At 35.4% G+C, this 17,263-nt stretch overlaps 1 protein-coding gene across 1 annotated transcript in view; it reads right to left on the bottom strand.

Annotated features, from left to right (window-relative positions):
• Positions 1-17,263, bottom strand: part of LOC131195508 (cadherin-7) — a 133,203-nt gene that overhangs the window by 15,122 nt on the left and 100,818 nt on the right. The window contains exons 5-10 of the mRNA XM_058177469.1: positions 16,641-16,808; positions 13,218-13,405; positions 9,120-9,373; positions 4,101-4,237; positions 3,180-3,301; positions 1,353-1,470 (exon numbers count right to left, since the gene is read on the bottom strand). Of these exons, the coding sequence (XP_058033452.1) occupies positions 1,353-1,470; positions 3,180-3,301; positions 4,101-4,237; positions 9,120-9,373; positions 13,218-13,405; positions 16,641-16,808 (987 nt within the window). The remainder of the gene's footprint in view (positions 1-1,352; positions 1,471-3,179; positions 3,302-4,100; positions 4,238-9,119; positions 9,374-13,217; positions 13,406-16,640; positions 16,809-17,263) is intronic.

Below are 17,263 nucleotides of genomic sequence, written 5' to 3'. Positions count from 1 at the left end.
CTATTTTAAGGGAAGAATGGGGACATATCCAAAAGCCATAGCTGACCCTTAAATAAGTTCTTTTCAAAAAAAATGTTGAGTGTGGCCCCTCATCACCCAAAACATGTCCATCTTTAAGGCAGAAAATGAACAGGTTGTCTAGTTTGAAGCACAACTCCAGTTGACTGAAGTCTCAAAAATAGAAGCATAACTGATATGGGATACCTAATAACAATGGAAAAACTGACAGGGAAAGTTCAGTGAGAGGGATCAAACGGCCAGTGCATTAACATAGTACAATAAAGCAAGCAATATATACAGTATAAGCAAAAGGGGAAAAGAACAGCTGCATTCTTTGATATGGTAGATATGGGCGGTAAGCCTTAGTCTACCAAACCTGGAAAGTCAATAACCCTGGAATCAATTGTAAACCACAAGGATTTTTTCTCCTTCTGTACATCATTTACAGGCCAAGAAGCAATATGTTTCTGGAGAATGAGTTAATCACATTCTGTTACCGATAGTTGCCTCATGGCTGAGACAAAATGTTTCCTCTAGGATTTTTCTTCATAAAACAATAAAACAAGATTAAAACTTTGCAAAACAATACTAATCTGTACCCATCAGGAATATAGGATTATTTTCAGGAGACTGAAATGCCATTAACAGCCAGAAATGTGGGGGTTTTAGCTCTTGCCTCCAATTTATGATCGATGTGACACATATATTGCAAGTGATGTGTGGGAAATTATTTTGTCACAAGTTTTTAAAAGTTTATTTCTGTATTTCTAGAGTCTGTACATGAAAGCAATTTGGTTAGTGATTAAGGCACTCGGCTAGAAACCAAGACACCATGAATTCTAGTCCTGCCATAGCCACAGAAGCCAGTTGGGTGATTGGGTTAGTCAATCTCTCTCAGCCTGACTTAACTCATAGGGGTGTTGTTGCAGGGCAAATAGAAGGAGGAAGGAGTAATAGGTATGTTCGCTGCCTTGAATTATTTGCAGGATTAAAAGAATTTTTTAAAAAAATCTACATCTAAATCTGAAGCCCAGTAATGTTAATGCTCCTGAAGCATAATTTTATTTAGAAAAAAAAAGTTTTAAAAACGTGAAAATAATTTGTTTAACAAAGGATTTGAAGCCCATTTGTTTGGCTCATAGATTGAAATGATTTAACTAACACCTTTTTTTTCCTTGACAGATGATCTATAGATAAGAAATTACTATGGGGTCTGATTGCTTTTAATTAATGTTTTTCCTGACAAAGAATTTACTCTAGGTGACAGTCAGTGTTGCTTGTCTGAAGAAATTAGAGTGGTAGCGTGTTTGTTCTGAAATGTCCTTAGGCTAGAACTGTGACTGATACCTTACCTTTGTTATCCTGTAATGTGAAGTTGTGGTTGTTTGTTGCATCTCCTGCCAAACTGAAGGAAAACTGATGACCATTAGGTGGGTCATCTTTGTCAATGGCACTGATTCTTTGAATGATCTAAGGAGGGAAAAATGTCATCTTCATATCAGATTTTAGTTTGTTTTCATTACAATGTAATTATTTTCTATTAAGAATACATAATTACTCATAAAGTTTAAATATTAATATGACTTGAAATCTGTTTTCAGAATGTATATAGAAGTTTTTTTTCTGAACAGCTCTCCTTGCTGGAAAATAACATGATAGAAAAGAGAGGCACTATTCAATTACTCTCTTGCTAAAATATAATATATAAGTAGAATAAATTTCACTTCCTCAGGCAGAATTTATTTCTTGAAATTGGCTCCATGTGGTAGATTTTTTACAGCAGGTTTTTTGGAACAAAAAAAAAATGTTTTGAAAGAGTTTCTAGAAAGAGGCAATTTCCATGTACATACAATTCTTGGGACAATGAAAATGATTAAAAATACTGTTGTTTACTTCCTCTTCTACCCCACTGGGTGTTGAGGAAAAAAATAGTGTTAATTTATAAATTTAACTTCAGGTGAATTGAACAGAAATTATAAGGCTATTTCAATTCATACTATATCACACATTTTAATGTTGCTATTGTAACATGTAATCTGGGCCGTTTAATGCTTTTGAGGGGGGTGTATTTTCCTGAAAATATTTCCAAATGAAATTCACTTTGTTTTGGGCAATGTTATCATTTCAAAGCCCCAGAGAGTAGATTAAATTATTACTTTTAAAAGAAACAAATAGGGGAAATGATAGCTTTGATGGGTTCAGTGATTTTAATGAATTTTAAGAGACAAAAAATACTGTCAGCCAAAGAAATCTTTTCTAAAGAAGCCGCAAATGCTCCATCAAACTGAAAGCTTAAGTTTTTGCCTAAAGGACTTAGCACAAACTCAAATGTTTGAACTCTGTTATCCTGACACTAACTTATTTTCCCAAGACGTAATAACAAAAGTGATTCAAATGTATGTTGCAGACCTGCTTTTCTGCATGACAGGAGAACACCTTGAGACTCATGTATAGTCCTTTAAAGCCTTGGTGGAACCCCAGTGCCCCTCCAAAAAATCCATGCAAAGTGTATTTTTTAAATAATAAAAGAAACTATAAGTACATTATAAATAATAATAATAGCAGTAATTAATTTAGTTCATTTAAAGATCAGATTGTTAACCAAGGCATTATAAAGTGGTATTATCACTTCATGTGATCTTGATTCTATCCCCCTGTTAATAAGCCTAGGACTGCATTGGCTTTTCATTAACTTTAAAGTTAATTAAGGCCCCTACTCCTCCCAAAAAGTTCCTGTGGAATTCCTAGCAGCTTCTCATAGGATCCTAATGTTCTTCAGGCCACTTTTTGAGAAAAGGTGATCTAGAAATTTTTGATGTATCCTTCAACTTCCCAGGAAGTGTTGTATGAACCAGAAACATTGTATAAAACAAAAACCAGAAATGTTGTATTCCTATAGGGAGATGTCTAAAAGAATGGAAATGGGTTATTTTCATCAGTTAAGAAGTCTAGAAGATGTTCAAAGCTGTGTGTAGTGTAGATTCACCTGTGCAGTTCTGTAGTGGGATTTTGGATGATAAAGGTTTCAGACCTAATTAATGCTTATTTTAGCTTCAAATCAACATGTCAGTTTTACTGCAATGAATTGATTATGTTTTAATTTAAAAGAGGCATCGCTGTAAATCAAATCACTGTTTTGCAGAAAATATCATCAAGCTGTTTTGAATATAAATCCACACCTGGCCAGGTTCTGAATTTTCACAGACTGTTGTTTCATAATCCATAGCAAACTCAGGTGCATTGTCGTTAATATCCAGGATAGTGATGGCCACATAGCCCCTCCCAATTTGTGAAGGGTTTTCTGATAAAAAGAACAAAAAGGAATCATTATTCTTTATCATATACCAATTCTGCAGATATCTAATATATTCTGTATAACTGCAGTAACAACATGAAATTGTCAGTGGGAAAAAAGTGGCAATGACAAGAACAAAATGCAGTAATTGCAATATCTCAACAAATCAATGACTCATTAGATATATTCTCCTTTTATTTTCAATACCTCTTATTTACTATTTTAGATAAAAGCAAAGGAATAAACTTGGATGATGAAACTTGTTGCATTTGATAGTTTCAGCCATCACCAGCAGTATCTACTGAAGCTACTCTCTTTAACCAAGATGTAGGTATTGACATAGTAGTTACAGACAGTAAATTCCAATTTGTAGTAACAAAGATGACTAATGAACCTCTGTTATCCATAATATAAGTCAAATATAATTCTAGGGTTCCAAAGATTTACATGATCAATCAATTCTGCAGTGTCCCTTTAATGCCATTTATTAACCAATCTATTTCTTGTCTCTGAATCCATAAAAGTGATTACTGCAGTTTGCATAAAACAATAAAACATTACAGTAGAGCTGTTTCTACAACAACAGACACACATTTTATGCTATAATACATAGAAGTAGTTTAACACACATAGAATTATCATGAAATAGAATAAATATTAACTCTTCTCAATAGAAGTTTATAACTAGAAACTTCTATTGACATGGGTTTTAGAAAAAAAAGTTTTGATTCAAAGTTGCTTAGCTAATACAGTGAAAATCAACACATTATAAAACTTCCATTTTTAAAAAAAATTGGCAACTTACGGCTTTCCATTGCTAAAACTGTAATATTATGAACAGCATTTGTCTCTCTGTCCAATGTCTTTGCTGTAGTAATAACCCCAGTGTTGGCATCAATATTGAAATATCTTTCTAAGTCTGTATTTCGATCTATTGAATACCTGGACAAAAGATGAAAGCAATTTTTTTTTTTATAAAAAGTTTTATTTTTACAATCATATCAAATAATTCATCCAATGTACAGTTATATACAATTAGTCGGGCTTGCCCAGTCACCACCCCCCTTTTTAACACTCTTCCCTCTTCTACCTTTGAAAGCAAATTTTTGATGTATGTATAATTGCACATTGTTAAAAACGTTTCACTGATTTCACATTAAAGTGAAAGAGTTTTTATTATTTTCCCTCTTCATTTAAATTCCTTTTTGAATCTGATGTTTTATGGTCTTTCTAAACTAAGTTAGTACATTATACCGTATTATCTGCTTCTGTAAAATGTACCGTGTTAGCTTAATCCCTATATATTTCATAATGTTTTTCTTAAGGGAGATCACAGGTATATTCTTGCCTTTTCTGTTATTTAATTCCTGGATACAGCAAGAGTTTTTGTGTGTGTGTGTGACGGGATACTCTACATGTGAATATAACTATAACATAAAATAGATCTGAAAATCAACTATTTGTATTTAACCTATTCCATTTCCACCAGAGCTTGCACAGTAAGATGTAACGGTTTTTAAAAAAAAATATTTTAGAGGCATAAAAAGGATGGATAAGGAAATCAGAGAGCAGATCAGGGATTATATATCATCACATTTGCTCTTGGAGTTTGATTGTCATCGTACAAGCTCAGGCTCTGATTACTGAACACCTTTGGCTTAAACACACTCTCTTTCTTCCTCCAAATTCTTTTGAAAGAAAATTTAAAAGCAAAAATAAACAGCAAAGAATACAGAGAGATTATCCAATGTTCATTGGTTTGGTTACCCTCATTGTAAACAACCATGTCCTTTGAGATTCATTACAAATGCTTCCAGACTTGGGTATGTTGACAGGATAATAGGATAACCCTAAATCATATTCCTGCCGTCACAATAAAAGTATAAAATCAGAGTTCTCACACACTGGTAGTATGAATCATTCTACATAAAGCCTTTTTTGTGTGCAGGGCAGCACTTCAAAAATGACAAAGAGCTTGTGGCATGATTTAAACAGTAGTGGAGTAAATGGCTTAACTAGAATTTTCCACAGAATCCATGATTTGATTTATCGGGAAAATGAGTAAGTGAAGGAAAGGAGTAATTTAGGAGGATGGCAACAACACTGTAATTGATTGAAACAAATGAGTAGAGAGAGAGATGTGTACATTCATATATGTTCCAGACCTTTACTAATTATAATGATGTTATCATTTCAGAATTTTCACCTCTTTTGGCTATGCAGCAATGGGAGATATAAATGGCAGAGAACTGTAGACCTTTCATCAGCTAGTTCAACAAACCTGACAGAAATACTGAATATTGTAAAACCATGGTTTGAAAAAGAATATGCTTCTATACACATAAAAATTTTCCACATTCTGCCAAAAGTATTCCTAATTAAATGAAATGATTTTAAGTGGATATAGGTCAAAACATATACTTCAATTCACTCTTGACCAAAAGGATGGACATTTCAGAGTTAGGAGATGAAACTGGTTGCAGGTAGCAGCCATCCAGTTGGTGTTTTCTATGGAAATCTACATCTGTGGCTCAGTCATAAAGATCATTTGAAGATTCAGGAAAGTGATATTTTTTTATGTGAAACAATAAATATTGATCTTGCTGGACTTAAAAAAGAGAGATTGGAATGTAAAGAGAGACTCTTTACAAACTGGGTAGCATAGCTAACACTAAACCTTTGTCATATTTTTTTTTCTTATAATTATTGCAGTTTTAAAAAAGAACATTTCAGAAAAGTACCTTGGGCAGTTGGATTCTTACAACAAATGGCATTAAAAATTTGCAAAAAGTTCTACAATCTTCCTATTTTGCAACCTCTCTTGCTGTTTGTTGTCATATTTGGTTTGTCTATTGTTTATTTTAAACAACTACCTTTTCTCTAGCTATGTAGGTTGGATCTAGAATCATTTAGTCATGTATGTGCATACTACTTTTTTCCCTCTAAGGCCACATAATTACAAACAAAAAGGGACTAATGAGCAACTATTAGCAATTAGAATTAAATTTGAAAAACAAGGACATTAGGTGATATCTTGAAAAATATATAACCATAACTAAGGTTAAAACAAAAAAGCTGTGGTGGCAAAGTGGTTAGAATGCAATACTGCAGGCTAACTCACTGCTCAATCCAGGAGTTCAGTTCTGAGCAACTCAAGTTTTACTCAGCCTTCTATCCTTCCGAGGTTGGTAAAATGAGGATCCAGATAGCTGGAGCCTATATGCTGACTCCAAACTGCTTAGAGAGGGCTGTGAAGCGGTATGTAAATCTAAGTGTTATTGCTATTGCTAAAATACATTTTACAAAACAGAAAGATGGGGTTCCAAAAATATAAAGAGTTTATGAAATAACATTCATATTCCCATCTAGAGTATAGTCTGTCTGGGCTTCTGACTCTTGCAGGAAGATTTTATTTTTGATCATATTAACAGATTAGTTATCACAGAAGCTTTCTATTCTTCTATCTCAAATGTATAACTATTATCAGAAATGCTGCTGTTAAAATGTATACTATCATCTAGAGCAGGGATGTCAAAGTGGTGGCCCACAGGCCAGATACATGACATGCAGGCCACGCCCATCCCAGCTCCGTAAATGGGAAAAATGTCACAAAATGTCATTTGACAGCAATGTGATACAGTGAGTTTGACATCTGTGACCTAGAGAGACTAAATTACTTGAAATATTCTGATTTTGGTAACAGCATTCTGATTTGATTTTTCCTACTCTTTCTTTAAGCAGTATCATATAAGCAACAAACACAGGGCTCTTGAGATTTTAATATCGTAATTCATGACCTCATTTATTTCGAGCTTGTGAATTATTATATTTTTTAATGAAAATGCTCAATTTTTGTCAAAGACATACATTGAGCTGGGTAACATGCAGTAAGTGGCTGCCATAATTGCTAATCCATATGTGCTGGATTTGAAATATATACGAGATTGTAAAAATATGTTCTATTTTTACCGTGTTTTGCTGAATTCTTTTGTTTAACAGGCATCTATTTGTACATACGTTTAATTGGTATGGTTTGGCTTGCTTTAAATTCTCCCACTAAGGATAATTTTAAAGAAAAAGCTTCATTTACTGATTAACCAATTCAGTTTAAATCAATTTGCAGAAAGCTGGGGTGTTACTTCCAGCCTAAATTAATGATTTTTATTTTTCTGTTAGAATTCTAAGAGTATTTCTGCAACAATAGTACATTTATCTGTTTCATTTTAGTGCCTGTTTGTTTGTATGTTATAACTTGTGATTGTATTCTGATATTTAGCCAGGAATGCCAAACTTGTAAAAAGCTTCATGGTCAGCACCAAAGATATTGCTGGTCATCTTCATAATATCATTCTTGACAGGTCCAGATAGATGAAATGTAATTTCCGGTCAGCTTTTAACCCTTTAAGTTAATAACTGTAGTATTGTTCAGTGTTGCTAATAAACAATCACAATGGAAGCCATTTGTGTATTTTCCTGATTATTCAACTGATTATAAGTAATGTAATAACACTGTTTCAAACATTTTGTGCTTATCTTTTTCAAAAAAAAGTTTTGGCTCAAATGAAGCATTAAAAACCTGGGATTTTAAAGTTATAATTAAATAGCTATCAGGCCAGCGTTGGGTTTCACATTTTTTTACCATTGGTTTGCCATGCATGTGCACACATGCTTCGCTCGCGCACCTTCTGTACATGCGCCTGGCCTCAAAACTGTGCCTAAATAGGATGGCATAGTGCCAGGGCAGGTGGACGGGGCAGGCGCACCCACAATCTCTGCTACTGTTTGGACCAAACTGGTACACACTGGCTGAATAACCTTTCTGTTCTTACATTCAACAGTACTTTGAGTTAAATTATCTTGAAGAAGTTCCTTTTCAGCCAAACTAATACCACAAACTAAATATATACATATACACACGAAATGACATCACACACAGTATACATATACATATTCATATACATATGGAATTTTTTGAAGAATAAATACTGACGCAATATCCAGGACTGATTTTGTTTCTAGAAATAGTCTGCTTATGAATAGCAGCTGGTATAATTTAGAGAGAACAAAAGCTATGGTTTGTGGATAATGAGAAATTCTTGTCATCTGTGGAATATTTTCCTCAGATTTCATTTGTGATGCATGCTGTCCCTCTCCCTGTATTATACAAATGCCACAAAACCATTGCAATGTAGCCTAGAATACTGATGAAGTAGTATTTACCTATTTGAATGTTTATAAATTGCTGTGCCCTAAAGAATTAAACCTATTTGCAATTACAACAGAAAAGCAAATTAATATTATGCAGATTTAGCTGCTTCCGTCTCTTAACAGCTTACTGAACTGCACATTTATAAAGATCTTTGGCATTCCCTGCACAGTCCTTGTTAATATACTTGTACACAATTTTAAAGTAAAATAGAACCTTGTTTCAGTTGACCAAATCTCTCTCTCTCTCTCTCACACACACACACACACACACAGAGAGAGAGAGAGAGAGAGAGAGAGAGAGAGGAAGGAAGGAAGGAAGGAAGGAAGGAAGAGGGAGGGAGGGAGGGAGGGAGAGATATACATCTCTCTCTCTTTCTCCCCCCTCCCCCCCTCTCTGCATATGTGTGATTGTAGGTGCATGTGTGTGGCTGTTTGGAGATATATTTTGGAGCACCTTCCGAATTATCCTGGTCTCCAAGTTTGTGGTTATAAAGGAAGAAAATAAAGAGATATGGAGATATTCCACCAGTTGAACTGGCATAGGCCTCATGATTTCAAATACTCCTGTGAGAAAAGCAACAGATAACAGGAATAAATAAATGAGCTATCAAATTACCTGACAGGACTGTTAGATGCATCTGGATCATGGGCTGCTACAGTACCAATAATAGTGCCTACTTTGGCTGCTTCAGATACCACCATGCTATACGAAAGCGAACTGAACATGGGTGGCTCGTCTACATCCTCCACAATGATCTTCACTGTTGTCACATCATTGAATGGTCCAAGGCTTAAGAAGCGGGCATCTACCTGCTTATTTGCTGCTTCAATTCTCAGCGTATAGCTAGTCTTTGTTTCATAATCCAGCTCCTAGAAATGGCAAAGTTCAATTAGCAAAGTCTTTGATTTATGACTACCCAAGAATATACAGGTTTTTCCCATCTTTGGATGCAAAAATGTCACTCTTTCCAATAGACCTAAGAAAATTTATATAAAATAAGTTTTTATAATTCCAAATGAGATTTCTGCAATCAATTCAAGATGTTTGGAATATGGTATTGACAAGTTTATGTGGTAGAGAACTGGAGCGAACTGGATGTATTTCCAAGATGAATGATTCTGCTGCTTTCAGTCCCATATCCATCAAACTAATGAATGTCCTATCAATGTAAAGGATTGTGGCGCCATATAGAAATTTTCAACCTCTTGAAATTCTTACAGGGAAACTTTCCATTAAAATAGCTGCATGACGATATAATCATATTATATAAAATGGGTAATAGTTTGTACTGAGAAGTAAATTGCATTTGTTTTCTTCATTAATTTTCTGAGTTACTATATGTTACAGTCTGAAATAATCAAACCAATATTATATTAGTATTACTGCTTGGTGATTTCCTCTATTTTTACATACCTGCAAATTTGTTTTGTGTGGGATGGGCAAATTAGTAATTAGATACATTCTGAACACTATTAATGAATAATTACATGCATAATAATATTTTCTGAATATGCAGAACTGCATTTGAACGATATAAATCAGCCGCATGGAAACTGATTGAAATACCGCTAATCTCAGAATCAAACATGAAAATTAGATTGATTAAGAATGCTGATCACCGTTACTGAAATTCATAGTGTTATAATGGAAGAAACAGACAAGGACAAGTTGCATGACAGACAAGGTCAGATCCGAGAACACAGATTCACAGTTGTTTGACAGCTTGCTTTTTCAGTTCACGGTCATTGAGCACATTCAGGAAAGACAGGCACCAACCTTTATAGTTTCTTGTGGATGTGTCTGCCCATGCTGTCTTATACCCATGCCCTACATGCCTTGCCAATAACTGCTATTACCTTGTTTAGAGTTTTAAGATTGTAGTATCATCTCCTAGCAACTTTCACCTGCCACTAATATGGAAGCAAATCTAAACAATGTGAAGGATTCTCTTTCGCTAGCCTGATTATGCAAATCTGCTCTTCTATGCTTCTACTACCATGTGTTAGAAGTAATTTGTGGTAGATCTGAAGCACACAAGCTTGCAATAAACAAAGGAAATGAAATGAAATGTGCCATACCTATAATTTCCTATTTTGAGTAACTTTTTTTTTGTTTTCCTTTTTTGAATCAGAAAAGGGTGTGTCATGCTGATAATCTTATCTCTTATTATTACTGGGATTGATGTGCACTATCTGGAAAGATCCTGAAAATGATCCAAATACTATTGTTATTAAAATGAATATACTTATTTTAATATCTGAAATGCTAATCATGAAACCCACTTAATGACTCAATCCATTAGAAAGCAGTCAGAGCACAGTATCATAGCAAAATATGAAGATTCATCACTTCAGAAAAGAATACCATTCTTTAAGATATTTTTCTTCCTCCTTCAAGAGCTCTATATAAAAGACAGAGCACATCATATGAAATCAAGGTGGTGAACTTTAATATACTGAACAATAAAGGGGTCAGGGAGGCAGAGGCTATTTGAACCTCAGTAGACCTTCAGTCTTGATACAGCATTTTTTTCAAGTGTTCTGAGACCAAAGTAAAACACATTTGCAATGAGACTTTAGTTTCAAAATCAGAATAAAATATGGAACCATTTCAAATTTTTGTTCTTAAAAGATACACTAAACTTAGAATGTTCTTAAGAAACATATAAGTAAGTAGAGAGTTGTTGAATTTAAAATAAAATGTTTCCCATTTTGTGCATACTCCTAATTAGATGCTTCATCACAATCTTATTCATTAATACTATAGTAAGTTATGATCATGGTATTACACCTTTATTGTAGCTTTTAATTTGTTTAAATCAGACATAAATCCAGTTATTTTTTTATAACTACTATATGTTTTTATAACTATTATACACAAGTCTTCTAACATATTTAATGTAATGTAATATATCAATTTATCACAGGGGCTGTTCCAACTCCATTAAAAGATTCCACTGGAAGTTTATTACAGATGGTATACCATCTAAATTCATAGCTGTCCGATAATGAAATGTTTAAATATCCATTCTATTTTAACTAATGTATAGTCATTTGACAACTGCTCATCTAGGGCACTTTCATATTCAACAAATTATTTGGTGGCTGCCATCGAAAACACTCCAAATGCTTTCCACACTCCCATTGTTTTTGCTTTGCCTACCATATCCAGTAGAAAGGGGGTGTTCAACATCCTTTTCATCAGACAGTGTTATCTTTTTGCCCCTTGGAGATAGGTCTTCACAAGACAGTGCCTGCTCTAAGAACAGTATCCCTTTGAAAATCCAGATGGCCTCATCCCTCTTAGCTTTTCATAAGGTCCTAAAGATTGGCTGTTTCCCCAGGCATTTGGGCCAGGTTAAGCATGCTCTGATGATGATGATGTGACTGTGTGTGTGTGTGTGTGTGTGTGTGTGATGGAGTTATCAAAGGATTTCTGTTGTGCCTTTTGTTTTAATCATTGTACGCTACCCAGAATTATTCTTATGAGATAGGCAGCCATTAATTCAATATCATATCATAGTAATCAGAGTCAGTTTTTATAGTGGTTAAGGCATCAGATTAAAAACTGGGAGACCGTGAGTTCCAGTCCCACCTTGGAACAAAAGCAGCTGGGTAACCTTGGATAAATTACTGTCTCAACCCTAGAAAGAAAGCAATGGCAAAGCACTTTCATACAGTTGCTGATCAGTAGAAACTACTAGGCACAATAGGTACCATTTTCTCACTGCACCAAGTACTGCTGATTGGAGAAAAGGAGAGGTTAGTTTGATGGGACTTTCAGACTCAATTGCTGATTTAACAAATTTGATCTAAAATATGCATTGTATTGATTTCCACATTACTGTAATATCCTAGGATGGATATCAAAGTAAAATTACTTGGAATTAAAGCAATGAAGATATATATTATATCTTTATTGTATAGTAAGGAAAGTAATGTTTATGGAATAGTAAGTCTATAAACATTTTTCTCTTAACTTTGAATTAAAAATAATTCATGTACTCTGATATTAATTATCATTGAGCTAATCTTTGGATTACTGCAACTAAAATATGGGTTTGAGATATAATAGCAAATAACAACTATCCTGAAGGTTAAAGGGACAATTGCATTCTCTAATTCTTTAGTATAGTGAATAAAGCTTGAAGGCTTCATTAATATCTATCTGCTAGTTTTATCTCCTTAGATCTTCACCTCATCTACTTTTCCAGAGATCAATTTTAAGACTCATACAGATAAAATGATAAATTTTAAATAATGTAATTTATATAACGTTCCCATTTGCAAACTGATGTAGGTCTCTGAATACTGCTCAATAACATTAACATGTTTGAATTAGACTTTTGCTTCATTTTATTAATATTTAAAATTCAAATAGTACTAAATTATCTAATAAACAACTGAGTCCTGTACTGTAGAAATGCATTTTTAATGTTTTTAGACAAATTGTTCTTGAGTTGTATAAAACATATTTTGTCTTTTTGTCTGTAAATTTAGCTGGAATTGACAGCAATACGATCAGCAACCTACGATACATTTATCTCTGTACTTTTCATTAATTTGTAAAATTGTAAAAAAGTGAAAATAGTCAGTGTGTAAACTAAAATACATTTTAGTAAAATTAGATAGTCTAGTTACAGTAAATATTTTATCTATTACCAAATGATTTACTTGAATCCCAAAGCACACAAAAATAATAAACCAATCTTACCTTTTGTATCATAATAATTCCTTCTTGCGTCTCTTTGTCCACTAAAATTTTGAAAACTCCCAAGCCATCACCATCCACAATCTTATATTCCATTTCAGCATTAACCCCTATATCAGCATCTGCAGCCTTTAATCTAGCCACCATTGAAGCCACTGGAAGTGATTCTGGAACATTATATTGGTACGATCCTATAAAATTAAAAGTGATTAGTGAATCTTTATGGTTCATAGATCTATTAATCTATGGCCTTCTTTAGTTAACCGTAAAGGATAGATATAAAGTGAAGGCAGTTTTGAAGCAGTGCATGTTGTTTCTATAAGCCAATCTAAGGTTCTCTGCATCCTTTACTCCAACGTTACTCCTACAAAGGCAGCATGTATAAATACACCATGGAAAAAATACCTAACCCATCAGATGGGTTGGAACTGGAACATCCAGAATTTCTGTCTAAAAAGGAGAATTCACAGGAATAAACACTGGAATAAGCAGTTTTTACTTCTTAAAATCTCTAAAGGAGAAAAAAAAAATCTTTAGGGTGGAATTTGGGGGTGGGGGAGATATCCAAGAACATAATAGCAGTATTCTCTGCTCTGGACTCTCAGTAGGATTAAATTATGTGAGAAAGATAGTGATCTGTCCCCTGACAGTATATACTAAAGCTATATAATGAACACAAGAGATTATTTTTGTTGATTTATTGTTCACTGGAATGCCACAATCAACTCTTATGCATAATTTTTGGAATAAAAGGTGAAAGGTATGGACTTTTGTGATGGCATATTAACATTTTCTGCTCTTTTAATTCAGTCTACATTTCTCTGAGGATATCAATGCACAAATTAATTGCTGAAAATAATGCCTAACCTAAAGTTTCTGTCAAAGGAAATCTACTTCCAATGGCATTTTAGCTCCTATAGGCCTCAAGTCACTAAAGGAAAATAATAAATGAATTTGTAGGATTTATTTATTTTATTTATTTTATTAAATTTTTATACCGCCCTTCTCCCGAAGGACTCAGGGCGGTGTACAGCCAGATAATAAAAACCCACAATATACACATTAAAACAGAAACTTAAAACCAAGCATATTACAAAGATGGCCGAAATTTTAAAAAAATTAAAACCCTAAAATTCATAAATAACCCCAATTTAAATTTAATAAAACTTTTAAGCCAGTCCCGCTTGAATAAATAAATGCGTTTTCAGCTCACGGCGAAAAGTCCAAAGATCAGGCACTTGGTGTAAACCAGGGGGAAGTTCGTTCCAAAACGTAGGAGCTCCAACAGAGAAGGCCCTACCCCTGGGGGCCGCCAGCCAACATTGTTTGGCGGACGGCATCCTGAGAAGACCCTCTCTGTGTGAGCGTACGGGTCGGTGGGAGGCATGAGGTAACAGCAGGTGGTCCCGTAAGTACCCGGGCCCTAAGCCATGGAGTGCTTTAAAGGTGGTAACCAAGATCTAAAAGTGCACCCGAAAGACCACAGGAAGCCACTGCAGACTGCGCAGGAATGGTGTTACATGGGAGCAACGAGTGGCTCCCACTATTACCCGCGCAGCTGCATTCTGGACTAGCTGCAGCCTCCGGGTACACTTCAAGGGCAGCCCCATGTAGAGAGCATTGCAATAATCCAAACAAGAAGTGACAAGAGTGTGAGTGACCATGAATAAGGCATCCCGGTCAAGGAAGGGGCGCAACTGGCGAACCAAGCATACTTGGTGAAAGGCCCTCCTGGAGACGGCCGCCAAATGATCATCAAACAACAGCCGCCCATCCAGGAAGACACCCAAGTTGCGTACCCCTTCCATTGGGGCCAATAACTTGCCCCCAACAGTCAGCCGCAGTTGCAGCTGACTGTACCGGGGTGCCGGCATCCACAGCCACTCAGTCTTGGAGGGATTGAGCTTGAGTCTGTTTCTCCCCATCCAGAGCCGTACGGCTTCCAGACACCGGGACAGCACTTCGACAGCTTCATTGGGGTGGTCCGGGGTGGAAAAGTACAGCTGCGTGTCATCAGCGTACAGATGGTAACTCACCCCGAAACCACTGATGACCTCACCCAGCGGTTTCATGTAGATGTTGAACAGGAGAGGCGAGAGAATCGACCCCTGAGGCACCCCACAAGTAAGGCGCCTCGTAGTCGATCTCTGCCCCCCTGTCAACACCGTCTGCGACCGGTCAGAGAGATAGGAGGAGAACCACCGATAAATGGTGCCTCCCACTCCCAAACTCTCCAACCGGTGCAGCAAGATACCATGGTTGATGGTATCAAAAGCCGCTGAGAGATCTAATAGGACCAGGGCAGAGGAACAACCCCTATCCCTGGCCCTCCAGAGGTCATCCACCAACGCGACCAAAGCTGTCTCCGTACTATGACCGGGCCGGAAGCCAGACTGGAACGGGTCTAGATAAGACAGCTTCATCCAGGCACTGGGGAAGCTGCCATGCAACTACACTCTCTACAACCTTCGCCACAAAGTGAAGGTTGGAGACTGGACGGTAATTCCCCAAAATAGCTGGATCCAGGGATCACAGATAAATCTTTATTGTGTCATAAGGAGACAATTTTTCCATGTCAAATAATTGGGCTAAATTGTAGTCTTGCACTGTATTGGATTTTCTTTCATTTGCAATGGGGCTATTAAGAAAAGCAGGGAAATATAATATTTTTGAAAAATAGGATAACTGAAATGTGGAAACAGATTTCTTTTTCTCATTTGATTTATCCATAAAACGGAAGGCAGACTGGTTCTGGTTTCCCGCATATTGATTCCTTCCTTCCTTCCTTCCTTCCTTCCTTCCTTCCTTCCTTCCTTCCTTCCTTCCTTCCTTCCTTCCTTAAGAGACCATTAGAACAGAACTCAAAGGAAAACACAGTTTTGAGACTTTTGGGTTTCCAAAGGTAAGTTGTTACAAATATTAGGGAGTTTTGAAATGAAAGAAAAGGGCAAATATCTGAGGTTCCACTGTTGGATAATAACCAATTCAAAGTAGAGTGTTGAGTGACAATTGATATTTGCTTTATATTCCAAAATAACTTTTACTATCATCATTGGCATTCCACATTTCTCTAAATCCATGCCATTCCATCTTCAGTGGCAATTAGTAGATATGAATCCTCAAAGAAAATATATTTGAATGATTCAAGGAAACATTATCAGGATTTATAAAAAATACCTCATACTATATCACTAATAACATCTTTTTATTTCTGTATATGAAAAACAATTAACAGCTGTTGTCTGGAAACAGCATTTTCTAGAAGAAACAGCTAAAGAAGCTGAAAGAAATTGAATTCATAATTTGACTCTTGTTCCAAAATTAATTTCAGCCATTAAGGAGCTGAATTTTAACCATTCTAAGTAGCATACCAATATAGATTTGCTATTGTGCAAATTATCTTTAATTATCACTATAGAAACTTACTGCGTGGAAATCGTGGAGGATTATCATTGACATCAGTCAGGGTAACAGTGACAGATGTGGTCCCCGAAAGACCTCCATTTTGACCAACCATATCCTTGGCTTGAATGACAAGCAAATATTGGTCTTTTGCTTCTCTGTCCATATTGGGAAGTGCAGTCTTGATAATACCTAAAGTATACCAAAATAGTACATAAAGTGGGGTAACCATCTTGTCAGTTACTAAGCATGAACATTCAGCAGCAATATTTGCATTGTATCCCCCATCCCCCCCCCAAAAAATATAAAATTCTGGGCTACCATGACTTTAAATTATCATGTATTTCAGTGAGCATCATTCAGAAAGTATTAACTCTAGGCAGGCCCACTTATGTCAAATGATCACTAATTTTAAATATCCAGCAAATGATAAGAGTTTTTCTATTGCCCAGTATATGATATGACAAAATGATCATCAACCTTTTATCTCCAGGAACTACTTTTAGGCCCAATCAGGTTTATTAGTTCTACTTTACTGTTGCTGATTTTCTTACGAGCTTTATTTGTTTTGTTTCACTCTTCCATAACATTAATTATCTTTCCCATACTTAATGTTCTTTCTTTTCTCTATGTTTTAATGACATATA

Source organism: Ahaetulla prasina, chromosome 3, assembly GCF_028640845.1.
Source record: "Ahaetulla prasina isolate Xishuangbanna chromosome 3, ASM2864084v1, whole genome shotgun sequence".
Taxonomy (NCBI): Eukaryota; Metazoa; Chordata; class Lepidosauria; order Squamata; family Colubridae; genus Ahaetulla; species Ahaetulla prasina.
Note: the sequence above shows the minus strand (reverse complement) of the source record. Positions and strands in the feature narration are given on the sequence as shown.